A 17,313-nucleotide genomic window follows, 5' to 3' on the forward strand; every position below is an offset into this window, starting at 1 on the left:
CACTTCTACTTGCTAATTGCATTAACATTCAGGGCATTTCACAGATAATAATTAGGTTTGACAGTAGAAAGTCATTTCATGTTTTTTTTTACTGAACTGAGATATCACCATATTGCACAGTGTCTTGTCATCCATTCAAACATTGAAATAGGCAGTGCTGCTCATCTTTTCCTGTTGTTTTCAATCATCTGGAGAAAAAGGGCTCCTCTGTCCTCACCAACTTGGCCATCCCTCATGATACTCCAACCACTCCCTGACAAAGAGCTACCCTAACCTGGCCTCCCTCCCCTCTGCACCTTTTATATCTTTTTGCCCTTTATTTTGACATTGTTGACTCCTGAATGTTTCCCTGTGTTCCTGTGTATTTTGTTCACACCCATAGCGCCACTCAGCTCAGTGAAGCTTAACATAAGTCAATCATGTAAGCATGAAACACACTGAAAATCTCACTGCCGATAGACTCCCGATAAGTACTTATCACAGTGGGAGGCTGTTCCTTCTCTTGCTAGTCCAAAAGCGATAGATGCTGCGTGCCAATCCGGTAGCTATGAACCTACGGATTCAACTTGTAGAATCGCTATGCTTGTCAGTGGTCTACAACTTGACTTTGAGCCAATCAGAGAGCACGACCCCCAAGAGGGGAGCCAACAAAAAAAAAAGGAAAATGAGGGCATTTCCTCCGTACATCTACGGATGAGCCAGTCACACTTTATATGCAATGTAGGCTATGGGATGGTAACTAGCTAAGTGCACAGATGCAATGCACACAAAACTAAGCACTTCCTCCAAGATAGCGAACCACTGTAGCTAGTATTGACGTTAGAATTAAATCACAATGGATTAGCTAGTTTCCATGAAACAGCTGCCTGTGTTAGCTGCTGAGTTAGTGCAGCTAGCTATGTTGCCCTATTTAGCGAATATGCTAATGTTAGCTAGCTAGCTAAACATTTGGCTATCAGCTGGCACTTGCAGTATGGGATTATGGAGAGTGAGTTAAATTGTTTCTTCGTCGTCTAGCTAAGTAGTTATCAAGCAGTGGCCATCTGGCTAGTATCAACATGGTCTTTCTACAAAATAGCAACATTAGCGTAGATAACTTGGAATCTAGACCATAAGCAATACCGCCACAACGCACACAGATATGCATTGCCAAACAATGCTACTGCCACCTTCTGGTTTGGAGTGTTTAGTATTTTAGGCTGAGTGGCTGACTACTTCCAAGGTCTTTGCTGTGTGAACACAAATTAGATTGACTGCCGACACTCTGTTCAGAGGTGCTAAGTGCTGTCGGCAGGCAAACTTTGGTGTGTCTGAGCTTTTAGTCTACTTACACACCTGCTCCACTTGGAGCTCTTTGTTTCTCCCTCACTACAGTGTGTTTACAGACAAATACCAGTATATTCAACTAGTGTGCGTGGCTAGCATGATGGCGTGGTGTGGACTTGGCCTGGTTTGCACTAACGGTGCTGGTTTTACAGCGTCCATTTTCCTTTCGTTACAGTGTGCTGTACGCAGGTGAGTGCTTCTTGTGGGGGACACTTGCAGTGTTGAATGTGCCAACGTGTGTGTGGTTTCTCTCTTCACTTCTTGTCTCTATACTGAGAGGGTTGTTATAGAACCACTGTGACTGGTTGCTACTGCAGTGAACCAACGTCACCCAGTTCCCAGGCAACACGCATGAAACACTGATTACCTAAATCTGCCTTCTTCTGAAAATTGATATTCTCTTTCTGCTCTGTAACTGACTCTTGGTGCACTTCCCACTGGGGTGTTTTCCTCTTCCTGACACTGCGAAAGGTTTATATTTCTGTTATTTTGATGAGACAGAATTACAGCCTCTCTGAGTGGCGTGTGATTTACTGTACCTCCTGCTCTCTTTGTTGTGCCATAATAACCACATCTGAGTCGCCTCTGAGTTAGGAATGTTGCTGTTTGCGCTCAGGTCCCAATGGAAGGCATTCAGCAGCCTCTTATCCCTCTACACAAGTGGTTGTGATTCTATCAGGGATGACGAGTAGTGCCATTTTGATAGTAGTTACACATTTTGCCCTGCAGCAGATGACTCTGATAATAAGTCTGGCACACAGTGAGCATTACAGCTATACAGATCCTGTGTGTCGCCTCTTGTTCACTCGAAGGTATTGATTCTAAGGGAGGTGTGAATGTCTTCTGTCAATGGCCCCACTTTAGTGTCAGCAGCACCACTAAAACCCACTAGTCCCTCTCTGGCATGAACCCACAGACACGTCCACTGACTCCACTTAGATCACTGCAGTCTGTCTTGACATGTCCACAGTATCACTGTGTTATGTTCCGCCCAGAGCCAAACAAATACACGTCACTGCATTATTACATTGATAATGCACCGTGCACTCCATACTGTTTCTTGTCCACGTTTTCTATTACGCAGATGCTGGAAAAATCTATGCATATGGGTGGGGGGGGGGCATTCTAACTCTGAGCTCCTACTTAACGGTGTAGCTCCAGATGCTTCCGTACAGCTAGCAGCAGAGTCAGGGTGACTTATGGAGGTGTCACCACCCTGGATCTTTTCCTCGCACACGTTCCACCTGTCCTGCTTAGGGCCCGGTCGGTCTCATTATTCACATTAATAAAACACTGTAGTAATAGTCTGTAACTCCTAATGAGGCCTGGCTGATTAATGTGGAGTGACTGAGTTCTCATGTTGATCACACACTGAGCTGTTGATCACACGTACACAACAGTACGTGTAGGGTGCCGCCAAACGTTGCAAAGAAGCAATGGTGTAAAGTACAGTGGGGCAAAAAAGTATTTAGTCAGCCACCAATTGTGCAAGTTCTCCCACTTAAAAAGACAAGAGACGCCTGTAATTTTCATCATAGGTACACTTCAACTATGACAGACAAAATGAGAAAAAAAATCCAGAAAATCACATTGTAGGATTTTTAATGAATTTATTTTCAAATTATGGTGGAAAATAAGTATTTGATCACCTACAAACAAGCAAGATTTCTGGCTCTCACAGACCTGTAACTTCTTCTTTAAGAGGCTCTTCTGTCCTCCACTCGTTACCTGTATTAATGGCACCTGCTTGAAGTTGTTATCAGTATAAAAGACACCTGTCCACAACCTCAAACAGTCACACTCCAAACTCCACTATGGCCAAGACCAATGAGCTGTCAAAGGACACCAGAAACAAAATTGTAGACCTGCACCAGACTGGGAAGACTGTATCTGCAATAGGTAAGCAGCTTGGTTTGAAGAAATCAACTGTGGGAGCAATTATTAGGAAATGGAAGACATTCAAGACCACTGATAATCTCCCTCGATCTGGGGCTCCACGCAAGATCTCACCCCGTGGGGTCAAAATGATCACAAGAACGGTGAGCAAAAATCCCAGAACCACACGGGGGGACCTAGTGAATGACCTGCAGAGAGCTGGGACCAAAGTAACAAAGCCTACCATCAGTAACACACTACGCCGCCAGGGACTCAAATCCTGCAGTGCCAGACGTGTCCCCCTGCTTAAACCAGTACATGTCCAGGCCCGTCTGAAGTTTGCTAGAGAGCATTTGGATGATCCAGAAGAATATTGGGAGAATGTCATATGGTCAGATGAAACCAAAATATAACTTTTTGGTAAAAACTCAATTCGTCGTGTTTGGAGGACAAAGAATGCTGAGTTGCATCCAAAGAACACCATACCTACTGTGAAGCATCGGGGTGGAAACATCATGCTTTGGGGCTGTTTTTCTGCAAAGGGACCAGGACGACTGATCCGTGTAAAGGAAAGAATGAATGGGGCCATGTATCGTGAGATTTTGAGTGAAAACCACCTTCCATCAGCAAGGGCATTGAAGATGAAACGTGGCTGGGTCTTTCAGCATGACAATGATCCCAAACACACTGCCCGGGCAACGAAGGAGTGGCTTAGTAAGAAGCATTTCAAGGTCCTGGAGTGGCCTAGCCAGTCTCAAGATCTCAACCCCATAGAAAATCTTTGGAGGGAGTTGAAAGTCCATGTTGCCCAGCAACAGCCCCAAAACATCACTGCTCTAGAGGAGATCTGCATGGAGGAATGGACCAAAATACCAGAAACAGTGTGTGAAAACCTTGTGAAGACTTACAGAAAATGTTTGACCTCTGTCATTGCCAACAAAGGGTATATAACAAAGTATTGAGATAAACTATTGTTATTGACCAAATAAATTCATAAAAAATCCTACAATGTGATTTTCTGGATTTCTTTTCTCATTTTGTCTGTCATAGTTGAAGTGTACCTATGATGGAAATTACAGGCCTCTCATCTTTTTAAGTGGGAGAACTTGCACAATTGATGGCTGACTAAATACTTTTTTCCCCCACTGTACCTAAGTAAAAATACTTTAAAGTACTGCTTTAAAGTGCTTTAAATGTTTTTGGGGGGTATTTGTACTTTACTTGACTATTTATATTTTTGACAACTTTAACTTTTACCTCACTACATTCCTAAAAAAAAGAATGTACTTTTTACTCAATACATTTTCCTTGTCATCCAAAAGTACTCCTTACATTTTGACAGGACAATTGTCCAATCCACGCACTTATCAAGAGAACATCTCTGGTCATCCCTACTGCCTCTGATATGGCGGACTCACTAAACACACATGCTTCGTTTGTAAATTCATGTTGGAGTGTTGGACTGTGCCCTTGGCTATCCGTAAATGTAAAAAATGGTTTGCTTAATATAAGGAATTTGAAATCATTCATACTTTTACTTTTGATATTTAAGTATATTTTTGTAATTCCATTAAATTTTGATACTTAAGTACATTTAAAACCAAATACTGTTAGACTTCTACTCAAGTAGTATTTTACTGGGTGACTTTCACTTTTACTTGAGTCATTTTCTGTTAAGTTATCTTTACTTTTACGTACGACACTTACTCTACCATTGCAAAACATCCAAAGTAGCTGCAGACCTACCATATTGAAATAAGGATTATGAGGGTATAATTGGTTTGAAAATGACTTTTTGATTCACACTCTAACAAAAAAAATTAATGTGTTTCTTCAGGTCATAACTAGCTAGCGTTAAAAATGGATATCTGTTTTTGTCTAACGAAGTAGGCCCAGGTCGGTGAATGAAGTATACAGACAAACAGGTTTCGCGAACCTGTAATATAGGAACTAATGACACCTACGTGCAATCTGATCCAAGCTGTTCTTCTCTCTACACCGGCTCTCTCTCTCCTTTTCCTTTCTCTCTCCTTCTCTACTCCTCCCTTTCGTCAGATCTCGTTGCTGAAGCAGAGTCTGGAGATGCAGCTGTCTCAGTCGCAGAGCTCCCTGCAGCAGCTGCAGGCCCAGTTCAGCCAGGAGCGGGAGCACCTGGGCCAGCAGCTCCAAGAGCTGCAGCTGGAGTACCAGCGCAGGGAGCACAGCCTGCAGGAGGCCCACTGCTGCACCATGCAGGACCTGGAGGAGACCCGTCAGCACGACCTCAAGGTGTGACCATTAGAACCTGGCTCAGGGCAGAACTCTGTAACACCAGAGTCACTGCCAGTGTGAAAATACCCAATTGTGACATTAGAGCATTAGACTAGATACTTGAGGCATGATGGGTCAGTATAGACTCTGAGATGTCAGTAAGACTGGATATCAGTCGGGTGCAGAGAATGAGGAGAGACAGTGGAGATATACTGGTGAAATAGCTGGTGATGTGGCTAGATGGACTTTTGCAACAGTGAGTCCATTAACATTACCAGAGACGTGGAGCGGTTGACTTCTGAGCGGATCAGTGATTTGGACCTGACCCTGATTGAATTATTGCTGTTTGGGACACACACTGCTTTTCAGTTCCTTTCACTTTAAAACGAATAGGCTACGGAGCAGCAGCAGCATAGTATTTGATGGAATTATGATGCAACACAGCTAATATCGTTCCAGGGAATCTTTACAGCAGCTTATGAGTAATGTAGTGCAGTAATGTAATGGTATGGGAACGTCTGAGGAATCTGGCGAGGCATCTGTGTAATAGTAATTCAGATGGTGATGAGTTTGCTGTCAGCACAGCCGGGGGCAATAACTCTGATCCATAAGCCAGTCATCAAGGAGTCCCAGTGTTAGCATGAGCTTCATGCTCAGATCCAGATCTTTTTAAATCAGCCTCTCTGCTCCTAAAGCACTTCATCGGACATGAGAATGAGTTATGAGGCGAGGGTTAGCTGTATCGATCAGCTCGGGTCATACATTTAGTTGCCTGGGTTCATGATTGAAAGGCATGAATCAACTAATTTATCAATCCAGACATGCCCAATACATGAAAATATAGACTTCTGAAAAATATTAAGACATTGACTTTTTCACCTGACACTGAACCTTTCCTTCCAAAGAAAAGGGAAGAAATGCGTTTTTCTGCATTTAACATTCCGTTATACAGTCAAGGACATTTTGAAATATATTCAACCTTACTCTGAGGCTTCTTTTGACATTCAAAAACCCTTGGATGGAGTTTATGTTAAGGGCTCATGCAGGCGTTGTGCAAAGCTGACTCAATGTCCCCAAGCATTCTGTCTCACCTCTCCAGCCACAGATTGGATTAGAAGCAAAAGACCCGTGAGTCATCGGTGATTGAATGGGCCGAAAAGTCTTTCATGTCTGCTAATAAATAAAAAATACCACACCCTAAGGAACACGTTTATCTCAATAGCTGTTCGCTCTTCAATAGGGGTTAGGTTGACTCAAAGTTGTTCTAAAATGTAGGGGTAAATGTATTACGGGTTTAGTTTGTTCTAGACACATTTTATGAGGACAAAGGCATTTTAGAGTGTTAGCAAAGCAAACTGAATTGTCTTGCTTGAGGCATTGAGGACAAATCCAGTTTCACCTTGCCTACAGTGGGAACAAATATCCACTGATACGATCTATTTACATGACAGGCACTGTTATACACGGCTAATTAAAATGCTTACAAATCTTCTCCACGCATACTTTAACATCCAAACTAGGAGCTCCTTTTTCACGGTGTCGCGATTACAAACAAATCACCTAGTTCGTAAAATACAGTAAAATACAATGTCTCGAGGTTCTTTCAAGCTATAGATTATGCGCTGTTCAATCTTATCTTATTTTTCATTCGTGCCCAGGCTTACACAGTATCAGCTGAATGAATAGGCACACAATTAAATAGGCTCTCTCCCGCTACACGTGTTTCTAACAGCGAATTCATCATTATTGACTGACTGCAACGGAGTTAAGATTGACAAACTTCCCGGGGCATGCGCACACACTGAACAGACGCAGAGTTTTAGACCTGAGAGAAAAGATACAGATAATTAACTAGCCTAGTCTCATGCCGTGTACTGTAGCCAGCTCCTCTATCATTACCAAGCTATACATTAACAAACACACAGAGGAGTTGGCTAATGCACAAACACAATGCACGGACCACCGACTAACAATTCACATCTACAGTGCCTTTGCAAAGTATTCAGACCCCTTGACTTCTTTCACGTTTTGTTACGTTACAGCCTTATTCTAAAATTAGATTGTAATTTATTTAATCAATCTACACACAATACCCCATAATGGCAAAGTGATAACAGGTTTTTAGAAATACAATTAAAAAAGCAGAAATACCTTATTTACATAAGTATTCAGTTTCTTATTTACGTAAGTATTATGAGACTCGAAATTGAGCTCAGGTGCATCCTGTTTCCACTGATCATCCTTGAGATGTTTCTACAACTTGATTGGAGGCCACCTGTGGTAAATTCAATTGATTGGACATGATTTGGAAAGACACACACCTGTCTATATAAGATCCCACAGTTGACAGTGCATGTCAGAGCAGAAACCAAGCCATGAGGTCGAAGGTATTGTCCGTAGAGCTCCGAGACAGGATTGTGTCGAGGCACAGATCTGGGGAAGGGTACCAACAATTTTCTGCAGCATTGAAGGTCCCCAAGAACACAGTGGCCTCAAATTCTTAAATGGAAGAAGTTTGGAATCACCAACACTCTTCCTAGAGCTGGCCGCCTGGCCAAACTGAGCAATCGGGGGACAAGAACCTTGGTCAGGGAGGTGACCAAGAACCCGACAGAGCTCCAGAGTTCCTCTGTGGAGATGGGAGAAACTTCCTGAGGGACAACCATTTCTGCAGCACTCCACCAATCAGGCCTTTATGGTGGAGTGGCCAAACGGAAGCCACCCCTCAGTAAAAGGCACGGGACAAGTCTCTGAATGTCCTTGAGTGGCCCAGCCAGAGCGCGGAGTTGAAACCGATCGAACATCTCTGGAGAGACCTGACAATAGCTGTGCAGCAATGCTCCCCATCCAACCTGACAGAGCTTGAGAGGATCTTCAGAGAAGAATGGGAGAAACTCCCCAAATACAGGTGTACAAAGCTTGTCGCATCATACCCAAGAAGACTCGACACTGTAATTGCTACCAAAGGTGCTTCAACAAAGTACTGAGTAAAGGGTCTGAACATTAATGTAAAATTGTTTAGAAACATTCTGTACAATAAAAGTGACTCCAAAATGACATCTATTGGGCACAAAATACTCTGAAACACAACCAAAACAAACAGCAAATGTATCCAACATGTTTTTAGAGTCACAAGCTTCACGTAATCATTGTGTGCCAGGAATCTGGGACCAAATACTAAACTTTTGACTACGTTAATACACAAGTGAATTTGTCCCCATACTTTTGGTCCCCTAAAATGGAGGGACTACGTTAAAATTGTGCTGTAATTTCTAAACGATTCATCCGATTCATGGACGAAAATACCCTCAAATTAAAGCTGACAGTCAGCATTTTAATTCCATAGTTATTGTGTCGTTTCAAATCCAAAGTGCTGGAGTACAGTTTCAAAACAACAAAACATTTGTCACAGACCCCTTAGATTTCTTCACATTTTATTCTGTTACAAAGTGAGGTTAAAATTAATTTAGTTGTCATTTTTTTGTCATCAATCTACACAGAATACTCTGTGATGTCAAATTGCAAGAACATAACATGTTTGGGGTAAATAAAACATGTATAACTAAAATAGTCATTGTACAAGTATTCAGTCCCTTTGTTTAGGCAAGCCTAACCATAGTTCAGGACCAAATTGTGGCTTAACAAATCACATAAATTACATGGACTCACTCTGTGTGAAATAAAAGGGGTTGACATGATTTTTGAACGACTAACCCTTCCTCTGACCTCCATACATACAACATCTTTAAGGCCCCTCTGTCAAGTATTGAATTTCAAGGACAGATTCAACTACAAAGACCAGGGAGCTTTTTCAAAAGCCTCATAAAGAAGGGCAATGATGGGTCACAATAACAAATCAGACATTGAATATCTCTTTAAGAATTATCCTCTGGATGATGTATTAAACCACCCAGACACATCAAAGATTCAGTCGACCTTCTGAACACAGGACAGGAATGAAGCTGCTGAAGGATGTCACCATGAGGCCATTGGTGATTTTAAAACAGCTACTGAGTTATTACATGGCTGTGATGGGAGAAAACTGAGGATGGATCAACATTGTAGTGAGTCCACAATAATGACCTAAATAACAGAGTGAAATGAAGAATACAAATTACACAGAATATTCCAAGACACTGAAGTAATACTGCAGAAAGAAAAAAAACACAGCAAAGGAATACACTTTTTGGCCTAAATCAAAGCCTTATGTTCTGGGCAAATCCAACACATCACTGAGTAACTACCTCCTTATTTTCAAGCAATTGTGGTGGCTGCATTATGGTACTGTATGGGTATGCTTGACGGCAAATACTGGGGAGTTTCACTGGATAGAAATCAATGGGATGGAGCTAAGTACAGGCAAAATCCTAGAGGGAAACCTGCTTCAGACTGGGAGAGGAATTCACCTTTCAGCAGGACAATAACCTATAACACTATTGCCAAATCTACCCTGGAGTTGCTTACCAAGAGGACAGTGAATGGTCCTGAGTGGCCACGATACAGTGTTCACTTAAATCTGCTTACAAATCTATGTCAAGACATGAAAATTGACATGATCCCCAACATCTTGACAGAGCTTGAATAATTTAGAGAAGAATAATGGCCAAATATTGCACAATCAAGGCGTGCAAAGCTCTTATAGATTTACCCAAGAAGACTCACAGCTGCAAACAAGGCCAAAAGGTGTTTCTAACATGTAATACTTATGCTTATGCTTAACTGTATTTGAGTTATTACCTTATTTGTTTCATCTTAAAAAGTGTTCACATTTTTCTTCCACTTTGACGTCAAAGTATTTTGTGTAGATTGTTGACCAAAAAAAATACAATTAAATAAATGTTCATCCCACTTTGTAACACTATAAAATGTGAAGAAATCCAAGGGGTTCAAATACTTTTGCAAGGCACTACACACACACACACACACACACACACACACACACACACACTTCACACTGCTGGGGCTCAACCACTAACTGTTGTATGGCATTCAACAACCAGAATCATTGCAATATCATGTCCTTCCGGTTAATATCACCTTCCGGTTACTAGTCCAACGCTCAAACCACTAGGCTACCCTGCCACCATCTAGCCACTTAGCTAGCAAGTTAGCAAACTAGATGCATAACTGGAGCCCTGAGCTGGAAATAAGTCATTTGACACATCTTACGTTTCTTGCAGTTATACTTAATTTATAGTTATACGCTGTGGCGTAGCATGCAACCCTGCAGCTCCCGCGAGGTGGGGGCGCCCCCCCCCCCAAACCTCGAAAAAACAACAACAATTATTGTTATTATACCGTTTTTCGTATTTTTTATACGGTATTGAAAATCATACTGTCGGTATATGGTACAAATGGCATATCGCCCAAGTCTACTCTTTAAGGCTTATTTGATTTGGTCTTATAAAAGTCATATGTTGATTGAAATGCACTGTTCTCTTTCTATTTCCATCTTAATCTCTAGTCTTGTTTGATCCCTATCAATCTGGTGTCGTGTCTATTGGATGTTCCTGTCATGGAAATTCTTACACAGGGACACTCGAAGTCAATCCTAAATGAATCATTGTTTATTGTCAGCGCACTGGAGAGGTTCCAACAAACTCTAAGCACAGCAGTGAACGTCTGTCAGAATGTCTGCTGGGGCAGTCCCGGCAGTTGTTTTATATACAGCTATACATAGACAAGTTATATTTGCATGATTTAGCATAATTCATTCATCATTACCGTTTTGTTTCATTCATGTGACCGACCAATACTGGTTCATAACATGTGACAGACCAACACCTCACGAGGCTTCTCCTCTCTAAGCTGAGACCTTGAAACAGAGAAATCATTCGTTCTCAAAAGAAGGTCTGGGCGTACGGATAAGTGAGGATTCGTTCAATCAGTCACTTGCATGAACTCAGAAATGAGTTATCAGAACAGCACATGAATAGAACTCAGAAATTAGTTATCAGAACAGCACATGAATAGAACTCAGAAATTAGTTATCAGAACAGCACATGAATAGAACTCAGAAATGAGTTATCAGAACAGCACATGAATAGAACTCAGAAATGAGTTATCAGAACAGCACATGAATAGAACTCAGAAATGAGTTATCAGAACAGCACATGAATAGAACTCAGAAATGAGTTATCAGAACAGCACATGAATAGAACTCAGAAATGAGTTATCAGAACAGCACATGAATAGAACTCAGAAATGAGTTATCAGAACAGCACATGAATAGAACTCAGAAATGAGTTATCAGAACAGCACATGAATAGAACTCAGAAATGAGTTATCAGAACAGCACATGAATAGAACTCAGAAATGAGTTATCAGAACAGCACATGAATAGAACTCAGAAATGAGTTATCAGAACAGCACATGAATAGAACTCAGAAATGAGTTATCAGAACAGCACATGAATAGAACTCAGAAATGAGTTATCAGAACAGCACATGAATAGAACACAGAAATGAGTTATCAGAACAGCACATGAATAGAACACAGAAATGAGTTATCAGAACAGCACATGAATAGAACTCAGAAATGAGTTATCAGAACAGCACATGAATAGAACACAGAAATGAGTTCTCAGAACAGCACATGAATAGAACTCAGAAATTAGTTACAAAAAAAGCATATGTTTAAAATTTCCATCACATTCCCATTCAGCTATTTCCTTGACAGTTGGACAAGTCTGTGTTTGTAGTTAGATTTAGCCGCTATCACTCTCTCCCTCTGTCTCTGTCGCTCTCTTTTTCTCTGTCTCTCTCTTTCTGTCTCAGTCTCTGTCGCTCTCTCTTGCTCTCACTACTCTCTCCTTTCTCTCTTTCACTCTCTCTTTCTCTACTCTCAAGAGATTTTAGTGTTATATGAGAGGTGTTCTCGTGAGGTTTTGGTGTTATATGAGAGGTGTTCTCGTGAGGTTTTGGTGTTATATGAGAGGTGTTCTCTTGAGGTTTTGGTGTTATATGAGAGGTGTTCTCTTGAGGTTTTGGTGTTATATGAGAGGTGTTCTCGTGAGGTTTTGGTGTTATATGAGAGGTGTTCTCGTGAGGTTTTGGTGTTATATGAGAGGTGTTCTCGTGAGGTTTTGGTGTTATATGAGAGGTGTTCTCGTGAGGTTTTGGTGTTATATGAGAGGTGTTTTCGTGAGGTTTTGGTGTTATATGAGAGGTGTTTTCGTGAGGTTTTGACTGTATCCTCGCCACGTTAACGTCTCTATCTTCTCATTTGAGTTTGGAGTGGTGTAATGTGTGCTGTTTGCCTCTGCTCGCTGTTGCTGGGAAACATAGGGCAGCCTTCCAATAGCCGCATCAAGCTACTGATGATATGCTTAAGTGCTCATTGATTGTAAAATAATTCCAACATGATCAGCAGTATTGTCAAATATATGTATTTTGGCTCCATGTGAAAGTGTCCCCTTTAGCCCTCCCTGGTGCCATGCCACTGCCTGAGTAACTCCCAGTCCTTATGTTACTGAACTACACTTAGTCCCACAGCAACATACCGGTTGAGTTAAACTGATGCTGTTGCCAGATTCTCCCAAACTGATCAGTGCCTCTTTGTCTGGACCATCTGAACTCTTCGTATACGTTTCAGACCATTCCTTCTAGGGATGAACATAATGGTCATTTTTTTCTGGTTAACCAGCATCATCAACCAGGTGAAAACCGGTTATACGTGCCAAAAGGTTCTAGAAAATAATTGCTATGTCATTTGTTTGTCCTAAAACCTGTGTGTCACTCACGACCTTTGACCTCTGTGTGTAGGAGCTGGAGCAGCGTCTGCGGCAGCAGCACCACATGGAGCTCCAGTCAGTGAGAGAGGCCCACAGACACAGCATCGAGACTCTCAAACAGCAGTCGGAGCAGGAGCTGCAGACACTACGCTTCGAGCTGGAGGACGAGGGCAAAGCCATGCTGGGTAAGAGCCGTGCTGGGTAAGAGCCAGGCTGGGTTAGGGCCTGATGTGGAATGGTCACAGGGTCTCACACTGGGTTAAGGGCCCTGGCAGGGAGGGAGACACACAAGGGGTTAGTGCTCTAATAACGAGGGCCATGCTGAGTAAGACGAGGCTAGAGCCCTGAGCAAGGACCTTCAGAGGGAAGGATCAGACTGTATGTAGTAATAGGGGACCATGCTAGGTAAATGCTACACTTGCAGCCCTCAGAAAAACCATTTGAAGCAAAACCACGCAGTGCACCTGAACAACAGCCCCACACTCCTCCCTGTAGGAATCAAGGTCAACGCTGGAACATTCCATCGCGTAGCTTGTTAGAGGTAGGGGATGTACTGTATGATGAATGGGTTTTTAATTAGCCAGGGTGGCCTGTCCTATTGTGTGGTGTATAGAGGGGAACTCCCTAAGGACCCGGTCTGTCTCTCTCTATCTGGTTCCTAGCCTCTCTGCGCTCGGAGCTCAACCACCTCCACGCCTCGGCCATAGAACAGCTACGGCAGACCCACCAGCAGGAGACAGCTACAGCCAAACTAGAGCTGGAGAATGCACTGGAGAACAGCCGGATGCAGGTCAGATTCACCGGCACATACTGGCATTCCACATATCACTTAGCTAACAGAAATAATGGTAACAATACGGATGGGCCAGCATTAGTTTGTATTACAGTATAATTGTATATTGGCCATGAACAGCGTTGTATTTTCCCTAACAGCAGGGAAAATATAGTGGCTTAACAATGAGGCTAGACATTAGCTCAACGCATGTGGATAGATAATTCTATTCAAAGCGTATATGAAAGAGTATATGCACATACACACTTTAGAATCTAAATAATCCTTCTGTGCCTTTAATTGTGCAGACTGAAAAGCTTTAGCACTAATGGCCATAGAATACATAGATCTCCCTTGGCAACAGCCCTCTTTTCTCCTCACTCTGGCTTCTGTTGCTTGTATATATTCACACAACTGACTATATGTGTGGCTTGTTGGATATGGTTTGAGCAAGTGTCATCAGCGTGTTGGGAACTGGGGTGCTTGCCTCTAGAGAAAGAACGAGGGACAGCTTTCCTTCCCTCCCACACGCACGCAAAGCACAAACACAAACTCCCCAGCAAGAGGCTATGCATAAATTATTGTGCTGAACACATCATCCGTTTGATCCCTATTCCTCCACTTTCTGCAACAAAACTGGGTGCTTTATATCGCTAACCACAGGCCATGTTCTCAGAAACAAAGAGCTAAACTCTATTGCGTATTGTACGTCAACAACAGCTATGCCGCAGCTGACAGTATTAGCAGGTTATTAAAAGAGAGTAATGCACACAGGAGAGGCTGGGCTCAGCTGATGTGTCAGCTAGAGAGCAGTAGATGTACTTGACATAATACCTGCACTCCCAGCCGCCCCATCTTCCGACAACGGTGAAATGAAGTTTAACGCCCTGGGTCCTCTGTCATGGCCATGGCGAGATGTTCAGGCCCAGGCACACAGCTGTTTCTGAGGGGACCTACTTCTACGCTAGTCAGTCTTCGGGTTACAAGGCAAATACAGTTCCACTTGCCAAGTAAAACGAGGCCAACGAGCCAGGGTACCTATTCCAGTGCAAACGGCTTCGCTTCCCACCGTGACACAGTAATCATCTAAACCTATTACCACAGACAGGCCCCTATCACAACAGAAGCAGGCTAATATGGCAGGGGCTTTGTTTTGTTTTAGTTTTTCCTATGGAGATGAACATAGCAGCAAAGCAAGACATTTTTTACTGTAAGCTATTTCAATGTGAGATCCACCTCATGTTACGATGCGAGGATACCTGGAAAGCAAAACAGGAAATATATTGAGGTCTTTGAGGCGTGTTTCTCGCTTGTATTAGACAGGAATGCATATCCCAAATGCATATTAAATGCCCTGCCTGGTTTTTGCACCTGAGAAGTGTGTGTGAAGTGAACCATGGCCTGTTCTTCTCATCCCATATAGGGCTGCCATATCCAAGCACCACAGTACTAGTACGTCTGACATCTCTCATGGCATAAACAGGCTTACTGGTGGTGTCTCAATCAACCAACAACCTTCTCTAAGCCCCCTCTCCTTCAAACTGTCTGTGTTCAGCTCAGCAGTCAGACGTATCAGGACACAGCCCTGTCTCTCTGTCTATGTCCCATAGGGCTGCATGATTTCTCAGACGCTGAGACATCCCTCCCGCGTGAGGGCTGCCCGTACATTGAGTCATCCTTCATTATACAGATCTGCTAATCACAGCCGCCAGTTATGTTTCCCAGACTGTACGGCTGCTGTTGTCTCTTATAGAGGTGTTGTGGTTTTACCCAGTAAATGGCAAAGCTCTGATCTTTAGAATGAACATGTGCCTTAATCAAAGAGCCTTAGCAACGCCGAGCAGGGTGTTTTCCTTTGAACAGTCCCTCCAGTCCAGCAGCCCCAGTAGATAGAGAGAGGGCCATCTGAAGAGAGGTACAAAGTGTTTGCTCATCCTCTTTCTGGGAGACGGAGAGATGTATCTAACAAATAACTCCCTGTGCTGAGCTCTTGATGGTTCGGCGGGCGGCGGGGCCCGCGCTGAGCTCTGTGCTGCCTTATCGATAATTGTGGCCCCTGAGAGATGCACGGTGCTGGCTTGTTTAATGAGCTGTGAGATTAGCAGGCCTGGTCTGCGGTGTGGAGAATTGCGTTTGCTGGGGATAGTGATCAGCTTTCCCCACAGACGAATGCTCGGCGTCTGACAGACAAACGGCTCTGAAGAATGTTTATTTTTTATACTCTATTGCTCATGGTAGCTACATATTATCTGTGTGTGTGTGTGTGTGTGTGTGTGTGTGTGTGTGTGTGTGTGTGTGTGTGTGTGTGTGTGTGTGTGTGTGTGTGTGTGTGTGTGTGTGTGTGTGTGTGTGTGTGTGTGTGTGTGTGTGTGTGTGTGTGTGTGTGTGTGTGTGTGTGTGTGTGTGTTTTCGTGCGTGCCTGCGTACGTGTGCGCGCCTGTGTGCATTTTGGCCATCAAGAGGTCTGTGTCATCTTTCCTCTCATGTTTTTCTGTATCTGAAAGTTAATATCCCCACGCTCTAGTCCCCGGAGGCTGATTCCTCAAAACAATGTCTGTCTATGAGACCTTGTCTTAATGAAATCCTACACAAGTCTGTAAATGCTCAATTCATCTCCAACAACGGAAGCATCGCTAATGGCTCCTCATCACCAGCGGACCTATTTTTCACGGCGGAGACACGGCGTGGCCTGTTTGCAAACTGTGATAGATGCCTCTATTTTCCCAGATTATTGGGCAGATAGGGATGTTTAGAGGAGGTGCGCTCCTGCTGGGGTGGGGAAGGAGGATGGTCTCTCCCCTCAGTGGTCGTGACTCATAGTTACTATGACAGAGCCTAATCTGTAAAGAAGTTTCCTTATCAATAACGTTTCAGTGTCACCTCTATGGCGGATCAATGGCACTGGAGTTATTCCTGCTTTGTGGCAGTATTGGGTATGATTTCAATTCAAACCACAGGTATACTTGATCTCATATCATTTATGGAGGCTGAAGAACGATTTCATCTACCATTGTGACTCACCACTCTCTGGTTCGTGGCAATTATTGGACTAATGGCAGCAGCTCGACACCTCCCATCCTTGTGATGTGATGTAGCCCTGGAGAGGTTGAGTTTTGGGGGTGAGGGTCTCAGTACCTCCAATCACTCCGGCTTCACAGACTAATCTGACTGATCACAGACTGATCACAGACAGATCTGACTGCTTCCCTCTAGTGACTCAGCTCTCTCTCACTTCCTCTCTTTCTTTCTCTCTCTCTGTATGTGGCTTCCAGCCGCTAATGATGAGGCTGTGCTCTGGCTGGCCTTTTGATCAGTCTGCTCTGGAACTGTAGAGACAGACAATCCTGTGGAAGCAGAG

The 17,313-nt window shown here is 43.2% G+C and overlaps 1 protein-coding gene across 4 annotated transcripts in view; it reads left to right on the forward strand.

The window, feature by feature from the left end:
- The window catches only part of fam184ab (family with sequence similarity 184 member Ab), a 154,021-nt gene that overhangs the window by 117,950 nt on the left and 18,758 nt on the right, over positions 1-17,313 (forward strand). For all 4 annotated transcript variants that reach the window (XM_035774827.2, XM_035774830.2, XM_035774828.2 and 1 more), the window contains exons 11-13: positions 5,257-5,469; positions 13,215-13,368; positions 13,846-13,973. In XM_035774827.2, the coding sequence (XP_035630720.1) occupies positions 5,257-5,469; positions 13,215-13,368; positions 13,846-13,973 (495 nt within the window). The remainder of the gene's footprint in view (positions 1-5,256; positions 5,470-13,214; positions 13,369-13,845; positions 13,974-17,313) is intronic.

This window comes from Oncorhynchus keta, chromosome 8, assembly GCF_023373465.1.
Source record: "Oncorhynchus keta strain PuntledgeMale-10-30-2019 chromosome 8, Oket_V2, whole genome shotgun sequence".
In the NCBI taxonomy this organism is placed as follows: domain Eukaryota; kingdom Metazoa; phylum Chordata; class Actinopteri; order Salmoniformes; family Salmonidae; genus Oncorhynchus; species Oncorhynchus keta.